Source organism: Sinocyclocheilus grahami, unplaced genomic scaffold, assembly GCF_001515645.1.
Source record: "Sinocyclocheilus grahami isolate Dianchi unplaced genomic scaffold, SAMN03320097.WGS_v1.1 scaffold510.1, whole genome shotgun sequence".
Taxonomy (NCBI): Eukaryota; Metazoa; Chordata; class Actinopteri; order Cypriniformes; family Cyprinidae; genus Sinocyclocheilus; species Sinocyclocheilus grahami.
The window spans coordinates 715381-740593 of NW_015505689.1; the positions used below are offsets into that span (position 1 = coordinate 715381).

At 39.2% G+C, this 25213-nt stretch overlaps 1 protein-coding gene across 4 annotated transcripts in view; it reads right to left on the reverse strand.

Annotated features, from left to right (window-relative positions):
• The window catches only part of enox2 (ecto-NOX disulfide-thiol exchanger 2), a 175464-nt gene that overhangs the window by 109608 nt on the left and 40643 nt on the right, over window positions 1-25213 (reverse strand). For all 4 annotated transcript variants that reach the window (XM_016237309.1, XM_016237308.1, XM_016237310.1 and 1 more), the window contains one exon: window positions 8673-8816. In XM_016237309.1, the coding sequence (XP_016092795.1) occupies window positions 8673-8816 (144 nt within the window). The remainder of the gene's footprint in view (window positions 1-8672; window positions 8817-25213) is intronic.

Below are 25213 nucleotides of genomic sequence, written 5' to 3' on the forward strand. Positions count from 1 at the left end.
CCCCCACACACACACACACACACACACACACACACACACACACACACACACACACAGACGCAATAAGCCAGGCGGGGCTGCCAAACTTTCCCGAGTGCTACTCCCACACACATTGCTTACTGTAGTGCTGCTTCCCTTGTCTTTTGTCTCAGTCGTGTTGGGGTGAGAGGCAGCAGCTCATCTGCACCTCCCCCCCTCAACGCCAATCAATAGAGTTTCACGCTGCACTTCTCAAGCACCACTTACTGCGGGCTAATGGTGCCGAAGGGTTACAGCAAAGCAGCGTGACTCACTGCATATATCATGCCACTTGCTACTTCCTCAAACATAAAAATAAAAACATTTGCTGGCTGAAATAACCCCTGATTTATGTCTCCACAGCTGCTGGCCTGAAGAAAATACTGCGAGGTGAAAAAAATGAATTTTAGGCATTTTCCTAAAATTATCTTTCAGGCTAACATGCAAATCTTTTACAGTTAAAAACATTTCAGTTTATCAGAGCCGAGGCCTAGCGGTTAGTGCGCATGCTCTGATGTAGGAGTGGGCGATATAAGCAAACAGTTATATCACAACTGATGCATATACAATGATTCAATGAATTCAACTATTGAAAAAAACAAAACAATAAAAAGGTCAAAAGATCGGCCTGTCACACATTTTTAATTATGTACATTGCAATTTAATATGCAATTATTTTGAAAGCTCTTTATGTTCTGTATTATTCAACAAAGACAAGCTATAAATCATTGTATAGTACGACCAACACAATATTAGATAGATTAAACATACACGACAAAACCCGACATTAAACTGATGCCTTGTTCTATTTATGACATACTGACACAGAGTTAAAATGATTTGCAACGCTCGCTTTGTCGCGTCCAGTGTAGAGCTGTTGCGGCGCGATGTGACAAATGTAGCGTCTGGTCTGGTATAGACACGGTGAGTGAAGCCGAGAGCAAGATATGCCTCGACATATTTTCTGCATTTAGCTTTTAAATGACCAGCACCTGCCTGAGTCTGTGTGACTTCATCTATGGCTTTTCTCTTCCCTTTGACACACCGATCCATCTCCCATTCTAAGTTACGTCCTTTGGCTGTTTACTGTTTTATTTCTTTTCTTTTTCTGCTGATGGCCCGTGCCCCCCTGCAATACTCGTGCCCCCCCCGGCGGGTGCACCCCACATTTTGAGAACCACTGCTTTAGACAGACTTTAAATAAATAAATAAGAATATACAGTATATTACCTTATTATATATATTATTTTAACGTCGAAGTCTTCAGTAATGAAATGCACCATAACACTGTTACTGCTTGAGTAATTTCAATGTGCCGTTTTGAAGTACGTTCATTATATACGCTTTAAAACATTTCCGTGTGTAGCGTGCCAGGGTTGCCAGGTTTTCCACAACAAAACCCGCCCAATTGCTACTCAAAACTAGCCCAATCGCGTTTCGAGGGGGGTCCACCGGTAAAAATCACGTTCCAGGGGGTAAAATACACATTTTTTGGAGGAGTTCCCCAAACCACGGACTTGGCAACACTGTAGCGTGCCAACTTGACGCTTCCTCTGAAGACTGCTTAGATGTGTTCGACTTGAAGCAGCGCTGCTTAGACGGTGTGTGTCATCAAAGTACTGCAAGAGCTATAAGAGAGCGGACGTCTCCTTATGCTTTCTCTCGCCGTACTTTGATGTCATACACCGATCTGATCTTCAAGTCGAACACACCTCTTTACTCTCGCGTGTCACGTGACTGAGTGTATTATCGCAAATGCAATTAATCGTTCAGCCCTACCACACACACACTTTCCTAGCTATTTTTATCATTATCAGATTGTTCTGTGAAAAATTGCTTAACTGGCTCTTACTCTTTCACTTCATAAGTTAACACTTCTAATACAAGTGAAAGAAGAGTGTGTGTGTGTGTGTGTGTGTGTGTGTGTGTGTGTGAGTGAGTGAGTGAGTGAGTGAGTGAGTGAGTGAGTGAGTGAGTGAGTGAGTGAGTGAGTGAGTGAGTGAGTGAGTGAGTGAGTGAGTGAGTGAGTGAGTGAGTGAGTGAGTGAGTGAGTGAGTGAGTGAGTGAGTGAGTGAGTGAGTGAGTGAGTGAGTGAGTGAGTGAGTGAGTGAGTGAGTGAGTGAGTGAGTGAGTGAGTGAGTGAGTGAGTGAGTGAGTGAGTGAGTGAGTGAGTGAGTGAGTGAGTGAGTGAGTGAGTGAGTGAATTTGCTTCTCAAAAAAACATTTATTATTATTATTATTATTATTATTATGATGTTGAAAACAGTGGAGTAGACGTTTTTCAGGTTTCTTTGATGAACAGAAAGTTCAGAAGAACAGGATTTATCTAAAATAGAAATATGTAGTAACATTATAAATGTCTTTATCATCATTGTTGATCAATTTAAAGCATCCTTGCTAAAAGTATTAATTTCTATAATTTCTAAATATATTCATATATATACACACACACATACACTGACTCCAAGCTGAATGGTATAGTGTATAATGTTACAAAAGCGTTATATTTCAAATAAATGCTGATCTTTGGATCTTTCTATTCATCAAAGAATCCTCAAAAAATGTACTCAACAGTTTTAAATACTGATAACAATAATAATCAGAAATGTTTCTTGAGCAGCAAATCAGCAAATTATACTGATTTCTGAAGATCATGTGACACTGAAGACTGGAGTAACGATGCTGAAAATTCAGCTTTGATCATAGGAATAAATTACATTTTAAAATATATTCAAATAGAAAGCAGTTATTTTAAAGGAAACATATTATGCCCCTTTTACAATATGTAATATAAGTCTCTGGTGTCGGCATTAGAACTAGTACACTGTTGTCGCTTGCGAAAACACAATAACAGCACCGTGGGTGTAAACTCACAGATTAAGGGGCGGTAATATTATAATGACGATCCCTTTGCCACGTCACCAAGGGAGCGAAATCAGACGCGCTCATTTTCTCAGACACTTGCAGAAAAAGGCTTCCCAAAACAAAGTTACTGGGTTAATCTTTTTCATGTTTCCTTGGTTGGTAGATGCACCGGGGACCTGATTATAGCACTGAAAACCTGGAAAAGTCCGATTTTCATGATATGTCACCTTTAAATAGTAAAAATATTTCACAATACTACTGCTTTTGCTGTACTTTGAATCAAATAAATGCAGGCTTGGTGAGCAGAAGAGAATTCTTTAAAAAACATAAAAAATCTTACTGTTCAAAACATTTTTAACTGGTAGTGTAGATATGTATCATTGTATCTAGTTGTTTTGGATAAGAATAACATCAGGTCCGACAATATCGTGTCTTTTTGAATTTAAATCTAGATTTATTTGCATTGGCCCATGGAAACCTCTATGAACACACTTGACCAAAAAAAAATCACGGGGGACGAATTTACTTTAAAAAGTGTTTTCGTATTCTACACTCATGGCGTGCACACACATTAGGATAGGTTAGATGCCTGCCTCTGCTGTGAGTCCCTATCAAGCACTTTACAGATTCAACTACTCTCTTCTCCTCCTGCCTGGCTCTTTGGCCCGCATCACTGACCGCAGAGCAAGCCTGTTTAAACCAATGCTGCTGTGAAAACGTGGAAAAAGCTGATGAGGAAGAAGTTGGGGTGAAGTGATCTTTATATAGGCAGAGCAAAATACTTCATTGATACGTCTATAAAGCATTGTGATTGGGTGGTTTACTCTGTCAGTACAGGAGATAAACCCATGGGCCACTGGCTGCTCGCTGTCCGTGCGTGATGCTCCTTGGCAAAATAAACCAAACAAACTTCTGTCGGCCCCTTAAGTGCGTCGGCCCACCGGGAAAATGCCCGGTATGCCCGATTACCAGTCCAGCCCTGTTTACAACAATACAAAGAGCAATGTGTAACATTTTACCAGATTTAGTCCTACACTTATTAACTTTTATTTGTTTCCCACTAAATACTGTTGTTTCACTAAATGTTTAATTTAGTTTAATGTTTTTATAAAATTATTGTGCACAAATGACTTTTCTAGAATAACTTTTGCTGCTGAATTATCCACTAACCTAGTTTATAATAGTATTTTTTGTCATATTTTTCATTAAAATGAAGTTGTCTATATATTTAGCAGATTGTGTTTAACACACACAAGAGTGATGATCAGGTCAACCCACAGAAGTATAGAAATTCTACATTGATTTAAAAAAAAAAAAAAAAACGCGCTGGTATCGGATCGGAATTGGCCAATACTCAAAAGTTTTGGTATCGGATCGGTTCTGCAGAAATGGTATCGTTGCATCCCTAGTCCTGTATGAGCATGGCGATTCTCGCCCACTCGCTCTCTGCAGCGCATCCGTTATCCAGTAACATCAGCAGCAGGGCAGGGGGATGGGGGGTTGGACGTCTAATGGAGTGCCAGCGCTAATGAGATGAATCTATCCATTATAATGCTTTAACGAGAGTAAATCTGCATTGCTGGTAATTAGTCCACACCCCTGCATTAGCTCCACTCCTCGGAGGAGCGGCTCTGTCTTGTGTTGCCAGAGGACATCAGAGCGGCTGAATGCATTATGCTCCAGATGCTGCGAATTTTCATCATTTAGATGTGTTTCCATCAGGGAGCGGATTGATCAGGCACGGTCATGGCGGATAAGAGCACGGCATAATGACAGGCCGGGAAGGGGAAACTGCTGCCGTTGTTCAAAAAGAAACCCCATTAAGCAGCTCCCGGTTGCTAAGCAGACACGTACAGCACAACTATTTAGAGTGGCTGCGAAGCACTAGTGGCTTTACAGGAGCCCAGGCATTGTAAGATTTGAGACAACAGTCGCGTGATTCAGCCAGCATAATCAAAGGTTTAACAAATCAGACAGGTGCTAATTGAGTAACTGAGAAGCAAACTGCATACTTCCCACTGGGTTGAGCCAATCTTAGTGTAGTTTGTACTACAAACCTCTTATTTCTGGTCTTTTGGTGCTTTTATTTTAAAGGAGATTAGAATGAGTATTAAAACGACAAGATTAGCAAACATTACCAGCCTGATTAGAACTCATTGACTGCATGAGCACCTCAGCTTTCTGTTAAGCCACAGCTCTGACATACTACATGACCTGTTTTTAGACTTGTGACAATTTTAAAGGAGAGTAATAATAAAAGCAAGATCAGGAAATGTTGAGAGCCAAATTAGAACTCAAATTGTCTGCATTGGCACCTCCGCTTTCTGTTAGGCCATGGCTCCAACATACTACAATGTCCTATTTTCAGTCTTTTGCCATTTTTATTCAAAGGAGAATAATAAGCGGAGCAAAAGTTAGGGAATGTTGCGAGCCAGATTTGAACTCAAATTCTTAGCATGAGCATCTCAGCTTTGTGTTAAGCCACAGCACTGATATACTACAGTGCCCTATTTTAGTCTTTTGTTTCTTTCAATTAAAGGAGAGTACAGAAAGTAACAAGAGGCGCAATATTAGAGAATGTTGCGAGCAAGATTTGAACTCAAATTGTCTGCATGAGCACCTCAGCTTCCCGTTAAGCCATAGCTCCAACATTCTAAAAAGTCCTATTTTTAGTTGTTTATCATTCAAAGGAGAATAATAAGAGGAACAAAATCAGGGAATGTTGCGAGCCAGATTAGAACTCAAATTGTCTGAATGAGCACCTCAGCATTCTGTTAAGCCACTGCTCAAACATACGAAAGTGTCCTATTTTAGTCTTCTGTCTCTTTAAATTAAAAGAGAGTAGAGGAAGTAACAAGAGGAGCAATATTGGAGAATGTAGCGAGCCAGATTAGAACTCAAATTGTCTGAATGATCACCTCAGCTTTCTGTTAAGCCACAGCTCTGACCTACTACTGTGTCCTGTTTTAGTATTTTGTCTCTTTCAATTAAAGAAGAGTAAAGAAAGTAATACGAGGAGTAAGATAAGGGAGTGTTGCGAGCCAGATTAAAATCACATTGTCTGCATGAGCAACAGAGCTCATCACTAAGCCAAGACTATGTCTTACAGGATGTCCGATTCAAACCCACGTCTTCTAAATGAGCAGCACCACAAATCTTAAAAGCTCTTCTTCAACCTCAGCAGAACAATAAAACATTTTGTCTGAAACCCATTACCTCACTGACTTCCATTTCAGCAGCCGGACTCTGGAGTGTCTAAATATTCGGTGTATGGTGAATACAGCTCATCTAAGCCTTTCTCAAATGACGTCCTTGCACTAAAGAAAAAAGTGTTCTGAAATGGGCAGATTAGATTAGCGCTAGGAAGCTTTGATCTAAAGCTCGCTGGCAAGCTTTGATCTGCACAGGCAGCTCTTCACCATGACCAGAACACAATATGAGCCCATTTCACTTCCATTTGTATCAATTCTCTGAGCATATACGATGATGAGAAGCTCTGCTCACCGTCACTTGCTGCCATTTATCCCTAATCAGAGTCACTTCAAGTCATGAATTCCTCAGGGAGAAATGACAATCAAGGGGCCTGGAGATCAGAGCGGCAGACTTCAAATGGAGACCATATTTACATAGAACAGCATGTGTGGAAACGCAAAATGGCTGAAATGTACAATTATTAAGCGAATGACAGACTCGGAAGGTTGCGGGTTCAAAACCCACATAAAAAACAAAAAAAACAGTTGAGCCATCATTACCTAGGTGGATTGTCCTTGTAAAAAATGGTCACATAGTGTAAATGAATTCCACCAGCCCTGGTCATGTGGCCATAAATAAAGCAGGGCTCCAGACTAACATTTGAGAGCAGCGGCACCAGCGCCACTAAGTTCTACAGATGGTGGTGCCAGGAGCAGATTTGGTAGCGCTGGGGGTGGTGTGCGGGAGTATTAAAATATAGATCATTTATTCATAAAATTACTATTGTTTTGCATTAATAAGCGCAGTTACTAATAATATTACATGTTCATTTATTGTTAATTTTTCTTTTGTTTATTGTTCATACAGATTTGACACTAAAGCACTAAGCTTGAGTTAAGATGCATACAACATGTACTGTTATTAACAGTAACCGGTGCAAAATCTAATTTTTATATAGAAAAAGTATATATTCCACTCTTATTAAATGTACCATTATTCTTCTAGTATATGGAACTGACCAACTTCAGTGATTATGTGTGAATTAGTAGCAAATTGAAGAAAAGTTTTTCAAGGCACTTTGTGACTTTTCTTACTTCATACACAAAAAAAGTGTAAAATTCTGACAAAATCTGATATCTTGATGATTTTATATTTTATAATAGTGATTTTATAATTTCAAAATATAGAGAAAAAGTAGAAATGGATGACTAATAAGCCAGTAAGTGCTCCTCTGCTGCCGTCTACTGGTTATAATTGTGATTTTATGTATTTTTTAGATTTTACATAAGTGTTTGTTTACCACAAAGTATATTTTGGTTATCCCATTAAAAATTACATTCAAAATTGGATCATTTTAGAGCTTTAAAGTGCTGGAAATAGTCGTGTGAAATGCTTGAAAGTCATTGAAAATTGTTTGAATTTCTCTCTCAAAAGATTGTACAAACTCTGAAATGAATTGTTAGCGTTACCGCTTCTGGTTTCCTGACGTATGAGATTTCTGTGCAGAATTTGAATGATTCTCACTAGATCTCGCAGTAGCCTTATCATTGTATGGCGAATTGAAACGGCTTCTCACTGGATCTCGCAGCACTGTTGCATCTGTGCAGTAACAGTGTCGCGAAATCAACTTTGGCTCCCGAGTAAAGCTGTTCTGAGCTCGGACAAGTTTGTTTGCGTCGCGGTCCGAGCTGATAAATGGTCCGCACTGCGCAGCTGAAATGTAGCACGTTTAGTTTTGCTTTCGTTTCGTTTGCCGTTTGATGTTTTCTTTCTGCAAAAGAAATGGCAGCGCTTATGAGTTGGACAACGCGGTGGTCGCACCACTCACAAAAATTAGTCACACCGGCAGAAAAAATGGTCGCAGTCTGGAGCCCTGTAAAGACTTTAAAATGTTAAACGGTAAAAAGACTGCCTAATTAACATTAACAATGAATCTAATCCAATTAAGTCGCCTTGACAACCAGAAACATTAAGTAGCCTTTCCCAGATCCATTTCTTTCAGCTAATCATAATTCAATTAATTAGTACGCCATTAACATTAGCATGAATATGAACAGGCTCGTTCATTTGAGCCAACCTGCATCAGAAAGTTTTGTAAAATTCCCTGGGCGTTACTCTTCAAGTGTAATTTTGAAGGTTATCAGCGTCAGAATCAGAGTCTCTGTTCATGACTGGCATATATCCAGATTCACTTTTACATTTTGAAAATCCAGATCGCAAGGTGTTAGTCATAATTTTGAGAAGATACAAGCAGAAATGCTTGAGCCACTCCTCAAGAAATCTGTACTTTGGTCACTTATTTTTAGTGTTGTATTCCAGGCATATTTTAATTAGATTTTTATTCTATTAACCTCAATGTTTATGTCAAATTATGAGATACTAGAAAGTGGAAATAACCTGTTCTGATGTTTTAATGAAGGTGATCATTTGAAGCGAGCGTCTCTCAGAATGCAGGACCCCCAGGCGTTCACCTCCCACATTCAAAGGTCAGGAAAAGAGCAGCGGCAGAAATAACGATGTGAATGCAGTTAACGACTGTGGGGCCTGACGAGTGTGAGTGAGCGTGGTCTGAGGCGAGAGGAAATCATTAAGTGTACCTGGAGGAAGGTTGGGTCTCTTCCTCTTTTTGCTGTTTTCTGTTCCGTTTTCCAGAGGACAGTCAGAGACCAGAGGACCATTGGAGCTGCTGAATTGCAGAGGTTCGTTGTTCGCGGCAGGGTCAAAGGGCAGCGGATTCAGACCTGTAGAGGGAATGAACAGATAAGCTTGGTAAGTCTGCATGCTCTGTAACCAGGGATGCACATAAATAGTGCGCAGGTGCATGACCGAAATAAGAAATGCACTGGGTAAATAAGTTCAGACCACTTGTTTGCATTCCTGTTAATGCACAATCACCGTTTCAGATCGTCCAACTGTAATACTGTATAAAAACTTCTGTTTTTCAGAGCAAAACACAAAACTGTCACTTCACTGAAGTGCTTCAAAACCAGCGGTGGGCAACCCACCAAAATAAAAGCTTAATGATTTTAGGTTTGAAACTGATTATAATTTATATTAAAAAAAATTAAAATAAATAAAATATTTTTTATTATTATGATCAATATTTAGTTGTGCTATTTTTGTGGCAACAGTTATATATATATACAGTATACATATACACACACATATATATACATATATATATACATACACAGTATATATATATTAAATTCATCCTACTTGAAAAGTACACTATATACCAAAAAATAAATACATATAAATAAATATTACAAACTTTTAGATGGTAGTGTACATGTATTTAATGTGTTGTGTATAAATTAGTCTTTATACATTAATCATGTTTCTGTCATTGCATTCAAGGAAGAAGGTCCCTCACATATTTTAGGGCCTTGGCATAAAAAAAACTGGATAATTCTTGTTGTAGGACATCTAGACGTTTACTTAATATAAAACCTCATGCACACTACAAAAAACCTCTTGCATATCTTACAGATCTCATGAAATAGCACTAACGCTTCCTTGGATTTTCTCATTACAGCAGCAGAGAAATTTCCTGAGAATTTCCTCCCTGTTTTTATGTGCGCTCCTGCCGTTTTAATGTGCACTATGCATCAGCGGTGTACGGTCAAGGAACAGTCAGTGGGCAAGCAGGCCGAAGCAGTGACTAAACGAACCAAAGTGAGGGAGAATTGATTAAAAGTTTCCTATGTTTCTGTCTGGCCTGCTAGAGAATGATTCATGAAGTGAGGACAGAAATGGCCCTTTAAGACTAATTTAATGGTGCAGCTTCATTTCAATGACGGCATATTTCTGCTCTGAAAGCCACAAAGACAGGATTATACACACACACACACACACACTCATTCTTTATTAACCCCTCTGTGAATTCCATTACAGAAACTGACTGCAGGGTCTGATGCTAAATTAGGAAACGTTCTTGAGACAGCAATCACTACCTAAGGACTCCCTCCATTTCCGTTCTAGACATGCACAAGGAGATGAGAAAGACAGCAAAACCATCCAATGAAAGATGGATTCAATAATAAAAACGACAAGATTGCAAAGATCCTAAAGATAATGAATTTCAGAGAAAGCTTTAGCAATAACACTAATATGTCAGTTTTTGGCTATTTTTAAATTGATTGCCACATCAGCTTCACTGGCTATTACATGGCAGATACATTCAACAATATCATAAATACAATATAATAAAAAAACACATTTGATAAAAATTCAACTTGAAAAAATTAAAGTTTTGGCACATACTATTGTATAAAAGTTTCTTTAAAAGTACTTATGATAAAAATTTTACGTTTTTCTGTGTCCATCTTACAAAATAAGTCCTTAAAAGTTACCAGTATGTCGGTAACGTCCTGTCCCGGTATACAGCAGCGTGCGTTACGTTTAGAACACAGAGTGATGTCTGAGATATGCATGCTGGTCTGTTTTCATGAAATATTCATCACGCGTCTCGGTTTACATTGTTTTGCTAGGCATTATTTGCCTGAAGGATACAGAAGTGTGGGGCTGGGGGGCTGTCACTGCATATCCTATATGATGAGAGAGAGAGAGAGAGAGAGAGAGAGAGAGAGAGAGAGACAGCCTGACACAGAGTTCAGAGGGCACGGTTCAAAACTCTGCGTCATAATCTGCCACATCTGCCCTCTGCAGTGCGCAACCTCTCCGACATCACACTGCTCATGAGATAGCAGAGGCAAGATTGTAGAAATAACGGGATCTGAACGGAGAAGGAGGCAACTGAGTGTGAAAAAGCAGAGAAGTAAAGTAAGAGATGGAAGAGCAGCGCTGCAGAATGACAGCACGAGAAGAGACAGAAAAACAGAGTGGCTGAAGACTAATTTAAACAGCGCTGAAGAGCCCTCGCAAGCTCTGGCTGATGCTGCATGTGCGCCTGCAGGAGCGAGAAGTCCTTGGCATGTAACGAGCTGTTAATGACATAAGATGCTCTGTAATGATGTATTGAGTCCAGATCAAGCCTGTCAATGACATCAGCTGCTAGAGCTGGGCGGTATACTGAGTATTTATGAATGTTTGGCGATTATTTCATTCACAGATTTAAAAAGTTAGATTCAGTTACTCTGGTCAGTTCTTTCTGGTTGGTTTCAGTCAAAAACACATATTGAGCATTTCATTTGCATCATCACTCATGTGTTCATGGATTAATTTTTCTTTTTAAAACATAAAAAAAATAAAATTTAAGTCACCATGAACACTTATGAGTCATGACGCAAATTAATTGCTGAAAAAGTATAGTATACAACTGTTCAAAAGTTTGGGGTCAGTAAGACTCTTAATTAATTTATTTATTTGAAAGAAATGATGCATTAGATTGATCAAAGACATTTATAATGTTACAAAGGATTTCTATTTCAAATAAATGCTGTTCTTTTCTGTTCAAACCCATCACACGTTACACAAAAATATGAATCTGCATATGATAATAATCATAAATGTATTTTGAGTAGCAAATAAGCCTATTAAAATGATTTCTGAAGGATCGTGTGACACTGAAGACTGTAAAGATGTAATGTAATGATGCTGAGAATTCAGCTTTGAAACACAAGAACATTTTAAAATAGTTTCCTTCGCTCTCTTACAAGTTCACACAAAGTCTCAGAGCGCATCAGGGACCAAAACCTCTGACTTGCGTGGATACATTAAATAAAGCAATTCTTTGTGTTTTCCCTCATGAGGGTGTTGCGTAAGTTGCTGTGAACTGTGTCAGAAGTTGTCAAGATACCTTCATAACGTCTTGTGTGCTAGCAGTGAAACTATCACAATGCCAAGTAATATTGATGTTAGTTTCTCATAGCAGAGGCCGAATGTTATGCCTGTTCTGTTGTTTTATTAATTGCTTACATTTACACAATCTATTATTATTAATATCAGCATTTCCCATTAATTACCTAGACTGTGGTGTCCCGATTTGGCTTAGTGCACTTATCAAAATGCAAAAGGCTGCGATTTAATTACTAAAAGTGTTGCAATGCATGTTTCAGAGTGAATCGTTCACAGCACTGCGTTCACTTACACATGAGCAGCTCATGATTCTGTATTTTCTGCATCTCTGAGAGGCTCGGTTCACGGTTTATGCAGCAAACTCAATCTCTGCATGTACATTTACGCACATTTAACACCCTATGGTCTTGTGGACTTTATAGTAATGCGCTGGGCCACAGGATGGCTATTCCAAATAAAACGCGGCACTCAGGACCGATCATGTCTGTTTGTTTGCTCCTGTCCTGCAGTCTCCATCTGGCAGGTCTTTCTCTGCAGTACCTCCTCTCAGGTATGAAAAATGTTTCCATTATTCTTGTTAACCAGCCGCTTTTAAACTGAGAGCAGACACCATATTTATACCAGCCTGTTTAATTAGGCTCGGTTTAGAGATCAATTCATTCTGAGTGTCTCCAGGGACTCGGAGCCAAATAGAGAGATGGAGAATGAGCAGAAAGAAACAAACCGAGCAGATTTACTAGGAAAAATTCACAGTTTTGAGGCACTGGAGTCTTCTGACGGCTGGAGGAGAACGACCGTGTGGGTCAACCATGTCAAAGCCCTGAGGAATCGGCACTTTATCCCCAGGTCCTCCATTCGCTAATAGATGGATGAGTTGCTAAAGCGGTCTTTAACATCTGGTCAGAAACCCACTTCTCCTCTTATGAGAGAAAAAACTGAAGGAAGAATATCACTCCCATGATGCCAGTGAAAACAAATAACAGCAGGCTGGTGGCAGAAGGGGATTTGGAGGTTGAACGCAAACAGCCGGCACAAAAGATGGGTGCGAACGACTACAAGAGCTGTTGACAGAAATCAGATATGGATTTGAAAACACAGGACTCGTGACATGAAGTAAGATGGAAAACAAATTTCCAAGACTCAACAAACAAGATGACAGACAAAACATCTCGGAAAATGATTCTGTCCCCTACAGGAAATGTAAATGAAACTTAATTGCACACATGAAAGAAAAGTCCAGACCGAGTCCAGATGAGGAACGTTTTCTCGCCGCAAGAAAACAAACAAAGCCACATTGAGCCAATCTCATTTCCTCTGGCACATCACATGTCCAATCTCTCGTGCCAGTCCATCTTTCTCTCAGTGCTTCATTGATCCCATCCACGCTGCGCTGAAGTTGACAGTCACCACAGCTGTGAAGCATCTGAGTCGCTTAACACCAGCCAATGGGTGGCACCACAGCATTCGCAGCTGGAATAAATAAGAATCAATAATAGTAATGACAACACCAGCAGGGCTGCCTGAGGTCTCATCCCTCCTGCTAAAGACTGCATTAGTAAAGCAGCGGAACGTGTCTTATTGTGCACTCTAAAGCTTTGCAACACAACGGATTCCAGAAGTTCTGTTGTATGGCATGAATAAACACAAATCACACTCATACAGTCTTGGATTTAGCACCTTCTGGTGTGTCGAGCTATGTTTTGAGCTCAACACATGCCACTGATGCTGCCAAATTAGTTGGATCAATGCAGTAGCACAGATAATAACATCTCTGGTGTTCAGAGATGAAACTGATTCACGACAGTCACTGTGGTGTGGTCTGTGCATGCTGCTGTGTACACATCAGTGCTTGGAGAGAAGCTGCATATTCTCAACCTCAGCACATCAAAGGTGAAGTCAGCAGGACGGGTCTCTCTGTAAACCAAAGGTTAGAGGTGAGAATATGGCTAAAGATCTCAGGGTTATGAATGATGAATGCACAGTGAAGTTTAGTCTCTGCCTGAGAGGATGGGTTTCTGGACAGCTCACAGTCAGTTCATTGACTTTCTGTATATCGCATACAAAAATGGCTGGAATAACAGAATGCAATAATTGTGATTCATCATTTTGAAATTAGAATTAAATGGTATGTGTATGTCTACACACACACATATATAAATGAAAGAAACTAATACTTTTATTGAGCAAGAACGCATTAAACTGATCAAAAGTCATAGCAAAGAAATTTACAAGGGCTAGTATACGCCTCAAAAAGACTTTATGCCAATAGTAAAAAAAATGGCAAAAGTTCGAAATCTGGGCTTGTGACCAGAAGGTTATAGGTTTAAATCCCAGGGATTAAGCCATGAACCTTGAGCAGGTACCTAATCAAAGTTTACGTCAGAAGAACAGTGCAAAATGAACTACACACCACTTTAAAAAAGAACAACAAATTATCAAATTAGTAAGTAATTGGTCTTCATGAACTCTCTCTCATTAAACTAAGTGAAAGGTTGGGAAGCTCATTTAGCTACTTGCATCGCAAACATCCCAAAACCTGCTGGCAATTTATTCAACTGAAATGAAGAACCGCCTCCTCCGAAACAACACCTCCTGTGTGGAACGAGTAATTCAGGCTTTCGGTTCCTAAAGGTACGAGGAGATATTAAACTTCCGTTACACTGAGCGAGAAGTCTAGTGCTACAAAAGGCCAGAAGCCTTTCAAGACTCTGGCAGCTGAAGTCGTCACTGCTCCACAGCCAAGTGCTAAAGCATGTACACATGTAGCTCCTTCCTGGAAACAGAGCTGTTAAAGATCCTGAAACGTTCCCCTCGCACACCGAGTCCTGGTTTTACTCGGCTGCACCTGCTTTCAATGTTCTAAGTGGTGTTCCTTCACAGCCATCTTCCTTTTTACAATACAGATGTTATTAATACCAGCTGAGGCAATGCCTCATAAATGAATTATTCAAAAGAAGAAATGTTTCCATCAAGTCCATTCAAACAGCAGAGGCCAGGGAATGGAAGAGCCTCTTCATGCTTGTCTGCAGGGCACAAGCTGAGCTATTAATCTTCTGAAAGCTTATAAAAACAACTTAACTGAGAGATCAGACCCTGTCTATCTGTCTCAGAGAAAGAGAGGGGGGCAAATGTATGTCACAGAGCATTAAAGTCACTGACCTGATAAATTTATCTAGACTTTTCCTGCTTTTTTTCTTTCTCTCCGACATGGCAAAAATGGGAAAACATCCCACTGAGACACCTGAATTCTGCACTAATGGGATTCAACGTCAAAATGTAATAATGCTACACATTGACCTTAGATTTCCATCTCTGTATATCTTTCAGTGTTGGGGGTAACGCTTTACAAGTAACACAAGTTATGGAATCAGACTACTTTTTTCAAGGAACTAGCAACGCAGTAACTCAATATTGTAATGCATTACTTTTAATAGTAACTTTCCCAAGCACTGTTTGTTTTTAAGAACTAAAGCCATAGAAAAAAACGTTGTAGGCTATCCAACAACCAATCTGAGCCTTGGGCGCAAGTACTTGAATAGCTGCCCTGGGGAAGAAGGCACTTAGTTGCAGTCCATACAGAGGTCACACTGTGCTGCTTAGCCAACAATGCACTAATATAATCGTACAAGGGTTACATTCTTGAGGCAGTGAAGGGGTCAGATTCACACGCGCTGGCCAGCAGATGTTGTGAAATAAATAATGGTGAGTAGGGAGGGCTGTAATTTCTCAAGGTCGACTGCCAGTCCGTCCTTGCCTTCCTATTGTTGCACTGAATGTGGGCAGCTCAGACAACCAGATCCAAAATTAGTTTTAAGCAAGCTCTATTCCATTTATTCCCGAGAGTGGTGATGATAACTCGTCACAAGGTCTACAAGTGACACTCAGGAAGGTGTGGCGTTGGAATGTAGATCAGAGGTGTGCGACGAAAAGAACGTGTGACTATTCCTAGCCGAACATCTAACGCATTAGCAAATATACACGTTGACCATGTGAGATCGACTGCAATGTTGGCCAGATGAATAAACAAGGTGCCTGACTGACCCAGCTTACAGAAATGTGTGTCTATTAGAGCTGGATCAAACTCAATATTGTAATGCATTACTTTTAAAAGTAACTTTCCCCAGCACTGTTTGTTTTTAAGAACTAAAGCCATAGAAAAAAACTTTGTAGGCTATCCAACAACCAATCTGAGCCTTGGGCGCAAGTACTTAGTAACTTTCCCAAGCACTGTTTGTTTTTAAGAACTAAAGCCATAGAAAAAAACGTTGTAGGCTATCCAACAACCAATCTGAGCCTTGGGCGCAAGTACTTGAATAGCTGCCCTGGGGAAGAAGGCACTTAGTTGCAGTCCATACAGAGGTCACACTGTGCTGCTTAGCCAACAATGCACTAATATAATCGTACAAGGGTTACATTCTTGAGGCAGTGAAGGGGTCAGATTCACACGCGCTGGCCAGCAGATGTTGTGAAATAAATAATGGTGAGTAGGGAGGGCTGTAATTTCTCAAGGTCGACTGCCAGTCCGTCCTTGCCTTCCTATTGTTGCACTGAATGTGGGCAGCTCAGACAACCAGATCCAAAATTAGTTGTAAGCAAGCTCTATTCCATTTATGCCCCTGAGAATGGTGATGATAACTCGTCACAAGGTCTACAAGTGACACTCAGGAAGGTGTGGCGTTGGAATGTAGATCAGAGGTGTGCGACGAAAAGAACGTGTGACTATTCCTAGCCGAACATCTAACGCATTAGCAAATATACACGTTGACCATGTGAGATCGACTGCAATGTTGGCCAGATGAATAAACAAGGTGCCTGACTGACCCAGCTTACAGAAATGTGTGTCTATTAGAGCTGGATCAATACCAGAAGTTTGGCTTTGGTACGATATCAGGCTCTGATACTGCAGTATCCGGACTAAATCAATATCTTAGGTTACAAATGAAAGGACAAACAGAAGAAAAGGACGAAAAAAGTCCCTAGCCCTTGTGCTTTGCTCAAAACAATCAAAGGTATCACACCCTTTCAAAACAAAAGAAAACAAGAAAACTAAACAGAACGTGAAACTCAAAATACAAAACAAAAATAATCAAACAAAAAAATAAATAAAACAAAGTCACATACATTCATTCCAATAGAATTAATTAATATTGTTTATATGTTTATATATTATATAGAAAATAGAAAGTCTTGGGGCCTGTTCACACAAAACACTTTTTTGCACTGCGTTTCTTTTTTTGTTTTTCATTGCTAGATGGACATGCGCTCATGTCTTGTGTCTTTTGCAGCATCTTGTGCATGATACTGCATTTAAAAAACACAGCGCTCAAGTTGAAAGTTCAGCTTTTGAGAAAAAAGTATCTCTAGACTTTTTCATTCCATTTTAATGCTTTTAAATGCAAAAACGTGTTCTGTGTGAACGGCCCCCTGCAATCACAAAGCAAGATCATGCAGTATTAACGGGTACTGCTACTATTCCACAACAAAACTCCTTTATGGATTTGTTCTGCAGGTATTCTGTGGTTTTTATGTCGTGACAAATGAATTTATAATCTGGTTTGTACACCGCAAAGCTAAACTGCACCGTATCTCTGAGTCGACGAGTAAGTTCAGACTTATTTAGAGATTATATATTCCTGGAAAATGTGATACTGTGGCAATTTTCTGGTACCGCAATATATATATTTTTTCAGTACAGTAGATATACAGAAACCTAAAAAATTGCTTAAATCCAAACACATCACACATTTAAAAAAAATAGTGAAAGGTATGATTAGAGAGCGCTTTGTTGAACCAGAAGGCGACTGTTTCTGGAGCGGTAGGTTGAAATTCATTGAGTTTCTGTATTTCCGTCCTCGCCACGGACCTCTGAGGGTGAAAACAGTTCCCTCATAGAAGTGTGAATCACAGCCGAGATGTGAATTCATCAATTAAAGGTGGTGGAGGCATGCGCAGCGTGTAAACATCGATGTAAACGGGCTTTTAGCAGAGCGTGTCCAGCACAGCAGTCCCTTTATTGGGTGTTTGGTGAGCGGCGAAGCTCAAAGGCCGCTCTCATCAATGGCGTACAGTGTGCGTTTCCTACACCTGCCCCTGGAGCACACATGAAAGACTGCTCCGGGGGGCGGAGGGACGACTTTAAAAACTTGCATGAACACACAAATAAACACAAACATGGGCCAGCAGCACAGATGGATCTCTATGTGTGGATGCACAGAGGAGCCCATAGAGGCTGCAAATACTGACGTCCGACTGCTAATCTGCTCCAGTTAATTACATTTCCAAAAGTTTCGCCACTCGTTATGGGTCAAGCACAGCTTCTCTGTCTGACGACAGCCCCAACGCACTGTGGCTTTTTGTTGGATTGGTGTACGGTCCATAAAAACATTAGACCCTAACTGCTGAATAACTATCTGTGCTCCGCTGAACTTTAATCAAACATGTAAACACCAGCAGATGAGAAACTGAAAACCACTCTATGATGCACCTTGTTCTCATTAGACACAGCATGACAAGCAGGCAAATCTTCCGGTCCACACTAAAAAAAAGTGGAATTCACTAACGATGAGAACATATTTAATATATTGATATTTAAAACCGTAGGTAATTAGACAGGCAAACCATTGCACGCAAGATCCAGACAAAAAAAGTATCAGTTACTCCTACATAACTAACTAAATATATAACAGAAAATAAACAATCATAAAATATTGATTAGTTGTTTACAGTATTATTCAAATGTTTGGGGTCGGTAAAATGTTTTTTTTTCTTTCAGACAAAAAAAGTATCATATGATTACCAAGACTGCATTTAAAATTTATTTAACATAAAATTAACTTAAAATATTTCAATATTTAAAAAAAAAATCTAAATAATTTAAATGTTTTAATATATAATTTATTGCTGTCATGCAAAGATGAATTTTCAGCATCATTACTCCAGTCTTCAGAGTCACATTAAGAAACATTTCTGATTATTTTTGCTGAATAAATTTCATTACATTTCACGATGTGATAAAAACAGAAACGAAGGGTTGGCCTTACAGCGTAGTGTTTTAATCACTTTTACAGTGCGCTGAACCTGCACCGGTTGCTATGCGAGCTGTTGTTGTTCTCAATGGCAGTCTAATAGCTGCTCTTGAGCATCTCAGCTGGAAGTCTTGTCATCTTTAGATTTCAAAACCCAGCGGGTGTCTGCAGGGGGCCCGGAGCGAAACCATGCACCATCAGTCTCGCAGCACACAGACTGGACCGTAGTATTAGCAATTTCCCCTCCTCAACACACACTCATGCTCAAGAGAACAGGACGTTCACAAGGAGAAAGAAAAACAGACAGAGACAGAGAGATTGCTTGCGTCATGAACAAATACACACTTACACTACTGGTCAAAGGTTTGGAGGTCTCCTATGCTCACCAATGCTACGTTTATTTGATGAAAAACAAGTGATTAAAAACAATCAAATTGTGAAATTATAACAATTTAAAATAACCGTTTTCTATTTGACTATTTTAGATACAGTAAAACTGTTACTGTTACAACAGAATAACCGTTTTTGGTTTATTTTAAAATATTATAAATATCAGAAATCATTCTAATATGATATTCTAGGTACTGAGTGACTGATACCATCTTTGTTATGGAACACAGTTGTTGGTTTGCACAGAGTTCACAGTTTTAATGTACATGTTTGCTTGAATTTATTTGTAAGATCTGAGGTATCTGTTGTCATTTTCGGTATGCCTATAAAGGTCACAAAATAATATTCAAACTCACACTAGACACTTTTAACACTGAATAAAGCACAGCACATGAGGACAGTACATGAGATTATCATGGTCATAGTTGATGTTGTTCCAGCCACGGTGTCGTAGAAAACCATTCCTAAAATAAAATCCCTGTCGCTTGTCGTGGCTGGTTAGGACAAAAACTTAGATTAACTTGTGAAAAGATACCTTTCATCATGTGTCACTGTGTCGCTTCGCATCTGGTTAGGACACGGTGTTATTATAATGGATATTGAAAACAGTTCAGCTGCTTAATATTTTTGTGCAAGCCTTGATACTCTACCATTCAAACATTTTGGGCAAATATACGATTTGCGGGGAAAAAACTAATAAATAAATAAATTGTATAGATCCAAAAAAAAATGCAAATTGATCAGAAGTGACAGTAAAGACATGCTGAAAAAAAAAATGCTGTGAACTTTGTATTTATAAAAACAAAATTAAGGTTTCCACAAAAATATTAAGCAGAAAAAAATATTTTTAATACTGATAATAATAAGAACCATTACTAATAATTAAGCACAATAATAACCGAGCAACAAATCAGCATATTAGAATGATTTTTGAAGGATCATGTGACACTGAAGGCTGCAATAACAATGCTGAAAATTCAGCTTTGAATCACAGCAATAAAATTACATTTGAAAATAAATTACACGTTTAAACCGTTATTTTCATTGTAATAATAGTTACCACTATGCATAAAAAACAGTAAAATTGAATGTAATTTTAAATATTTCACAATATCAATGTTTTAACTATTTTTCAACAAATGAATGCAGTCTTGTTGAGAATAAGAGACTCTAAAACACACACACACAAAAATATTCCAAACCTTTGACTGGTAGTAGGTAGGTAGGTAGCTCACTAGATGTTGAGGTTTCTAGTAGTCGGTGTGGTTTTCAGTGGGGCTGGTGAATGGGATGTGTCTCTTCGGCCATGTGAGCGCACACACCGGTTCACCCCTGAGGCTGTGCCCAGAGCTTACATGTACCTGACAAGCACACCTGCCTCCACAGCCTGAGCCCACAGCGTACAGCACGAGCACGACACAATCCATGCAGAAACACCATTCAATTAAACACCTCCATTTCAAACTGCACACTACTTACTTTCCTAAATCAGCCCCTAATGAAGGTCAATGTTATGCAGATCGGCAGAAGACAACCACTCCAGCGGGGTCCAGTAAAAGTTAATGTATTCCCACCAGAAAATCTGACATTTGCTTACTAAAAAAACTGTGTCCAGTTCCCTCTGGCCCTTTTCAACTGGATAATACTCACACTGCACAGATCTGCAGGCTATGCCAGACTAGTCACTGTAATTTACTGGTCTGAGAGACACCGCAAAGGCGGCAGGCGAGCCACATCTGAAGTGGAATATATATCATGAGAAGCTGCGTTCACACAGACCGCTTAATGGGGCACAGAGGTAACAGAAATCACAATTGTGTACGTATTAGACACTCAAATCTGTTTTATAACTTCGCCTTTTGTGGTCTTAAAGGTATGGTTCACCCAAAAATGAAAGTTTGCTGTTAATTTACTCACAACAGTCCATCCAAGATGTACATTAGGTGACTTTTTTTCTTCAGTAGAACAATAAAAAGATATTTGAGCTGAAACAGTGTTCCATGGTGATTCATAAAATGCATGTCTACAGCTACCACTATAGCTAGTCACTTTGAGAGTCGACAAAAATTACAGGAGCATTAAAACCTCTATATATCCTCAGGAGTCACAGGTATTAATTTTGTGTTGCCTGTATGCTTTTTGACTCTCAAAGTGATGGTACACTCTAAAAAATGCTGGGTTAAAAACAACCCAACTTGGGTTATTTGGCAACCCAGCGCTGGGTAAATATTGGACAGAACACATGCTGGGTTATCTTGACCCAGCTGTTTGGGTTAAATGTTTTTACACAACATGCTGGGTTGTTTTACTTAAGTCAACTATTGTTTAAAAATTATTATACTGCTGGCTTAGAATGGGCTGGAAATTAAATTAAATTCAGTATTATAATGGATAAAATCGGTTTATGTTGTTCAAGGCAAAAGGCATTTCCATCATGCGAAACGACCACAGGCTGAACCCAGCATTTGGGTAAAAAAAAAATAACTATAGAAATGCATTTTATGAATAACTAAGAACCATTGAATCAGCCTATCATTAATGGAATATCTGTGCGTTTGGATTATTTTAAAATGTAATTTTGTGACAAATCCCCAAAAATAAGATAAAGCAATACTTAGTGACATAAGGCACACAACCTTTCCAATTTAGATTTGCAGTCTCTGCGGTTTTACTCACATTACTGCATAATTTAACGGTTTCCTTGAAGAAAAACAGCAGATGACAGTGATTTGCAATGTTCTAACCTACGTCAGAATAATATCCAAACGATTTGTACCACTTCATGAGCTCATTTTACTGAAAATCACACTGTTCACGGAAATCTCCAGTTCATTCCTAAGGGACAGTCATGATACTAGATCAGTTGGCAAATTTCAGTACGGCTTTCATGATCCACTGTGTTTTTGCATGTAATTTGGATAGTAGTTGGTGTGTGTGTGTGGGGGGGGGGGGGATTCTTCTATGCTTTCACATGCTACCTTTATGCTACTATTCTGAATGATGTCGGAAACTTTATATTGCTGGCACTTCTTGTGTTTATTGCCTCCATAAGATGAATCACTTAACTTGGAAGTGTAAAACCTTTTAATAACCAAGGAGCCTGTGGAGAGGTAAGGAGAGCCGGCTCTTTATGCCCTCTTCATCCGGAGCTCCTGATGATCCACGGGGAGTTAAGGTGAGCTTGTGGCAGTGTGTCGAGAGGCCAGGGAAGGTCAGGATTACACTGAAAGTCGTGTATGGCCGGTATGGGCGGCAAATACGAGATGAGACAGCAGGACTGTGAGACTCCCCGAACAGACAGACAAGCATCTGCAAAGGTCCAGGTAATGTGGAAAATCCTGAGCGTGCCATTCTCCCCCCCATCACCACTAACCACTTCCTCTGTTTCACGTAGTGAAGAGGATTCAGAGACAGAGAGGCACTGTGCTTACACTTCACCTGACCTGCATACTGATGAACGCTGAGCCTGCGGATAGCACAGTCAAATAATCACAGTGAAAAGTAAGTATAAAGGTCTGTGCTTGTATTTGTCTCGAGAAGTTAAAAGGCCAGCTAAAACCAACAATTCACAATGCCCTAGTGCATTTCATGAAAACTCACTTCATTTGCCCACATCATGCCGTGCAACCAGCTGCTTCCTGTGGGCAGGGTTAAATGACAACAACACACCCTGTGCAACAATAATGCAATCAACTTATCATATCAGTGGCCACTGGCCAAGGAAAAATAAATCCTCACCCCTTCTGTAGTTTCCCTCCAGCCTCCAGGGAAGCAGTGAAGGTTAATTTATTCAAATATCCCCACTACTCATTTCTATTTCATTAAATGCAACTAATGAATCTTTGGTTTGCGCCTAATCAGCTTTACACTGTCACAGCTCCACAGATCCTTCCAGGAAGACTACGGCCAGTGCCACATGTCAGAGAGACACAGCCGAGCTGCGTCAGAGGACTGGCTATGATCACTTCCAGCAGCAATACAAGAGAACAGACAGACAAGGAGTTATACATAAATGACAAATCAACTGGATAGGAAATGATAAAACAAAACGGCAGAAGAGACGAAGACTTCGCAGTGAGATTACACTCCTGGCTCATCTGACAAGTTACTTATGCAACATTGGGAAGAGATTGTACTTTTTGGCTTCGTACTCGCACCTTGGAAAAGAAACTGACATACAGAGCAGAGAAAGTCTTTCTGATAAAATGTTTCAATCTAGGAGGAAACTACGTAACATAGATCCTGAACAGCACAAGATATAAAGCAACCAAGGAGAGTTTTTTTTTTTTTAATAAAATCAAAAGACTTGGGTAAGAAAAAGGCAGAAAAAGTATAGTGTTGACGTTTTATGTAATCGTAGGCTGTAGGCTTTGTTTCTGTATATGAAATACCAAGAAATGCCAACTTCTGCAAAATAGTTATACAGTAAATCTGCACATATTACAGTAACATCACAGATCTTGTACTGACTAAATGGAAAAAAAACAAGATGATAATGATAAAAAAGATAAGTTGAAGACAAAGAAAACAAGATGAAAACGAAGACAAAGATGATGATGGTGAAGATGATGATGAAGATAGAGAAAAAGATGAAAAAGGATGAAGAATACAAGAAAAAAAAGAAGAAAAATGAGAACGGTGAAGATGGAGAACAGGATGAAAGAGAAGAATACAAGAAGAATGTAAAGGCAGAAGAAAATGACAACAGCGAAGAAGTGGATGAAGAAAAAGAGACGAAAGAGGATGATGAGTACAAGAAAAAAGACAAGACATTTAAGAAGAAAAAAAGACAAGAAACTGAAGAAGGAAGACGACAATGAAAAAGACAAGGCAAGGAAGGCGACGAATGAAGAAGAAAAAAGTTTTCTAAAAAGGTATGCATCGTCTGTTTTTAATGTGATTTGATATCATAAACTATGTTCTGTTTACGGAACAGATTTGAGATGCAATCAAGATTTAAAGACTATTGTACAACTCATATTCTCTTTGCCACAGTTAATACCGGTGTGAAATGTTTATCACTAATTCTAATTTGAAGCAATATTCACCCTATCCCGCACGAGCGAGGCGATGTGCCACAAATCCCAAGCGCTGGCTCCATATACACAGATGATTCTAATCAGAGTCAGCGCTGGAGCTTATCCCTCCACACACTGCAGAGAGGAACCACACTGTCTTCTGGCTGATCACAATCCTCCATTGCAAAGAGAAATTACACCTTGATAAATTGATATGACAAGCATGAAGGTTTAATTTCTACAACAATGATACGGCTGATAAGATACAGGCCCACGCTGAGCACTTCTTATCGTGATAAAGGTTGCATATGGCCAAAGACGTACAGAAGCCTCAGAAAACATCATGAACGATGGAAAACTGCAGATCGTGAGAAAGGCACTTTTCTTATATGCTTTTTACTAGGGATGCACCGAAATGAAAATTCTTGGCCGAAGCCGAAACAGAACAAAATTAAACACTGGGCCGAAGGCCGAATACCGAACACGGTTTTTCGAGTTTTTTTTTCATCATTGCATAAATTAAAAAGCCAAAATGTGCTTTTTACCGTTTTGTCTTGCTTTTCAAAGAAAAAATAAATACAATTACAAAACAACAATTTAAAAATATTTAACACTGAACATTTTTAACATTCTAGCAGACACTATACCAACAAAGCACAATTTCACTTAAAATTAATAAGTTAGTAAAATAATAATTTTTAGCCATCAGACCCCCTTCTTGAATCAGGAATGTATTTTATTTTTATTTTTTATTTTTTACTGTACAATTAAAAGCAGCCTTGCTGAGAAGAGACTTCTTTTAAAACATTAGAAAATATTACAGGTCCTAATTTGAACACTATGTGTGAACGTTATAATAAATGTATTAAAACAGAGCTGTTGCAATGATTATTATCATTATTATGGTCTTATTTTATTTTACAGAACAACAGTAAAATTACAATA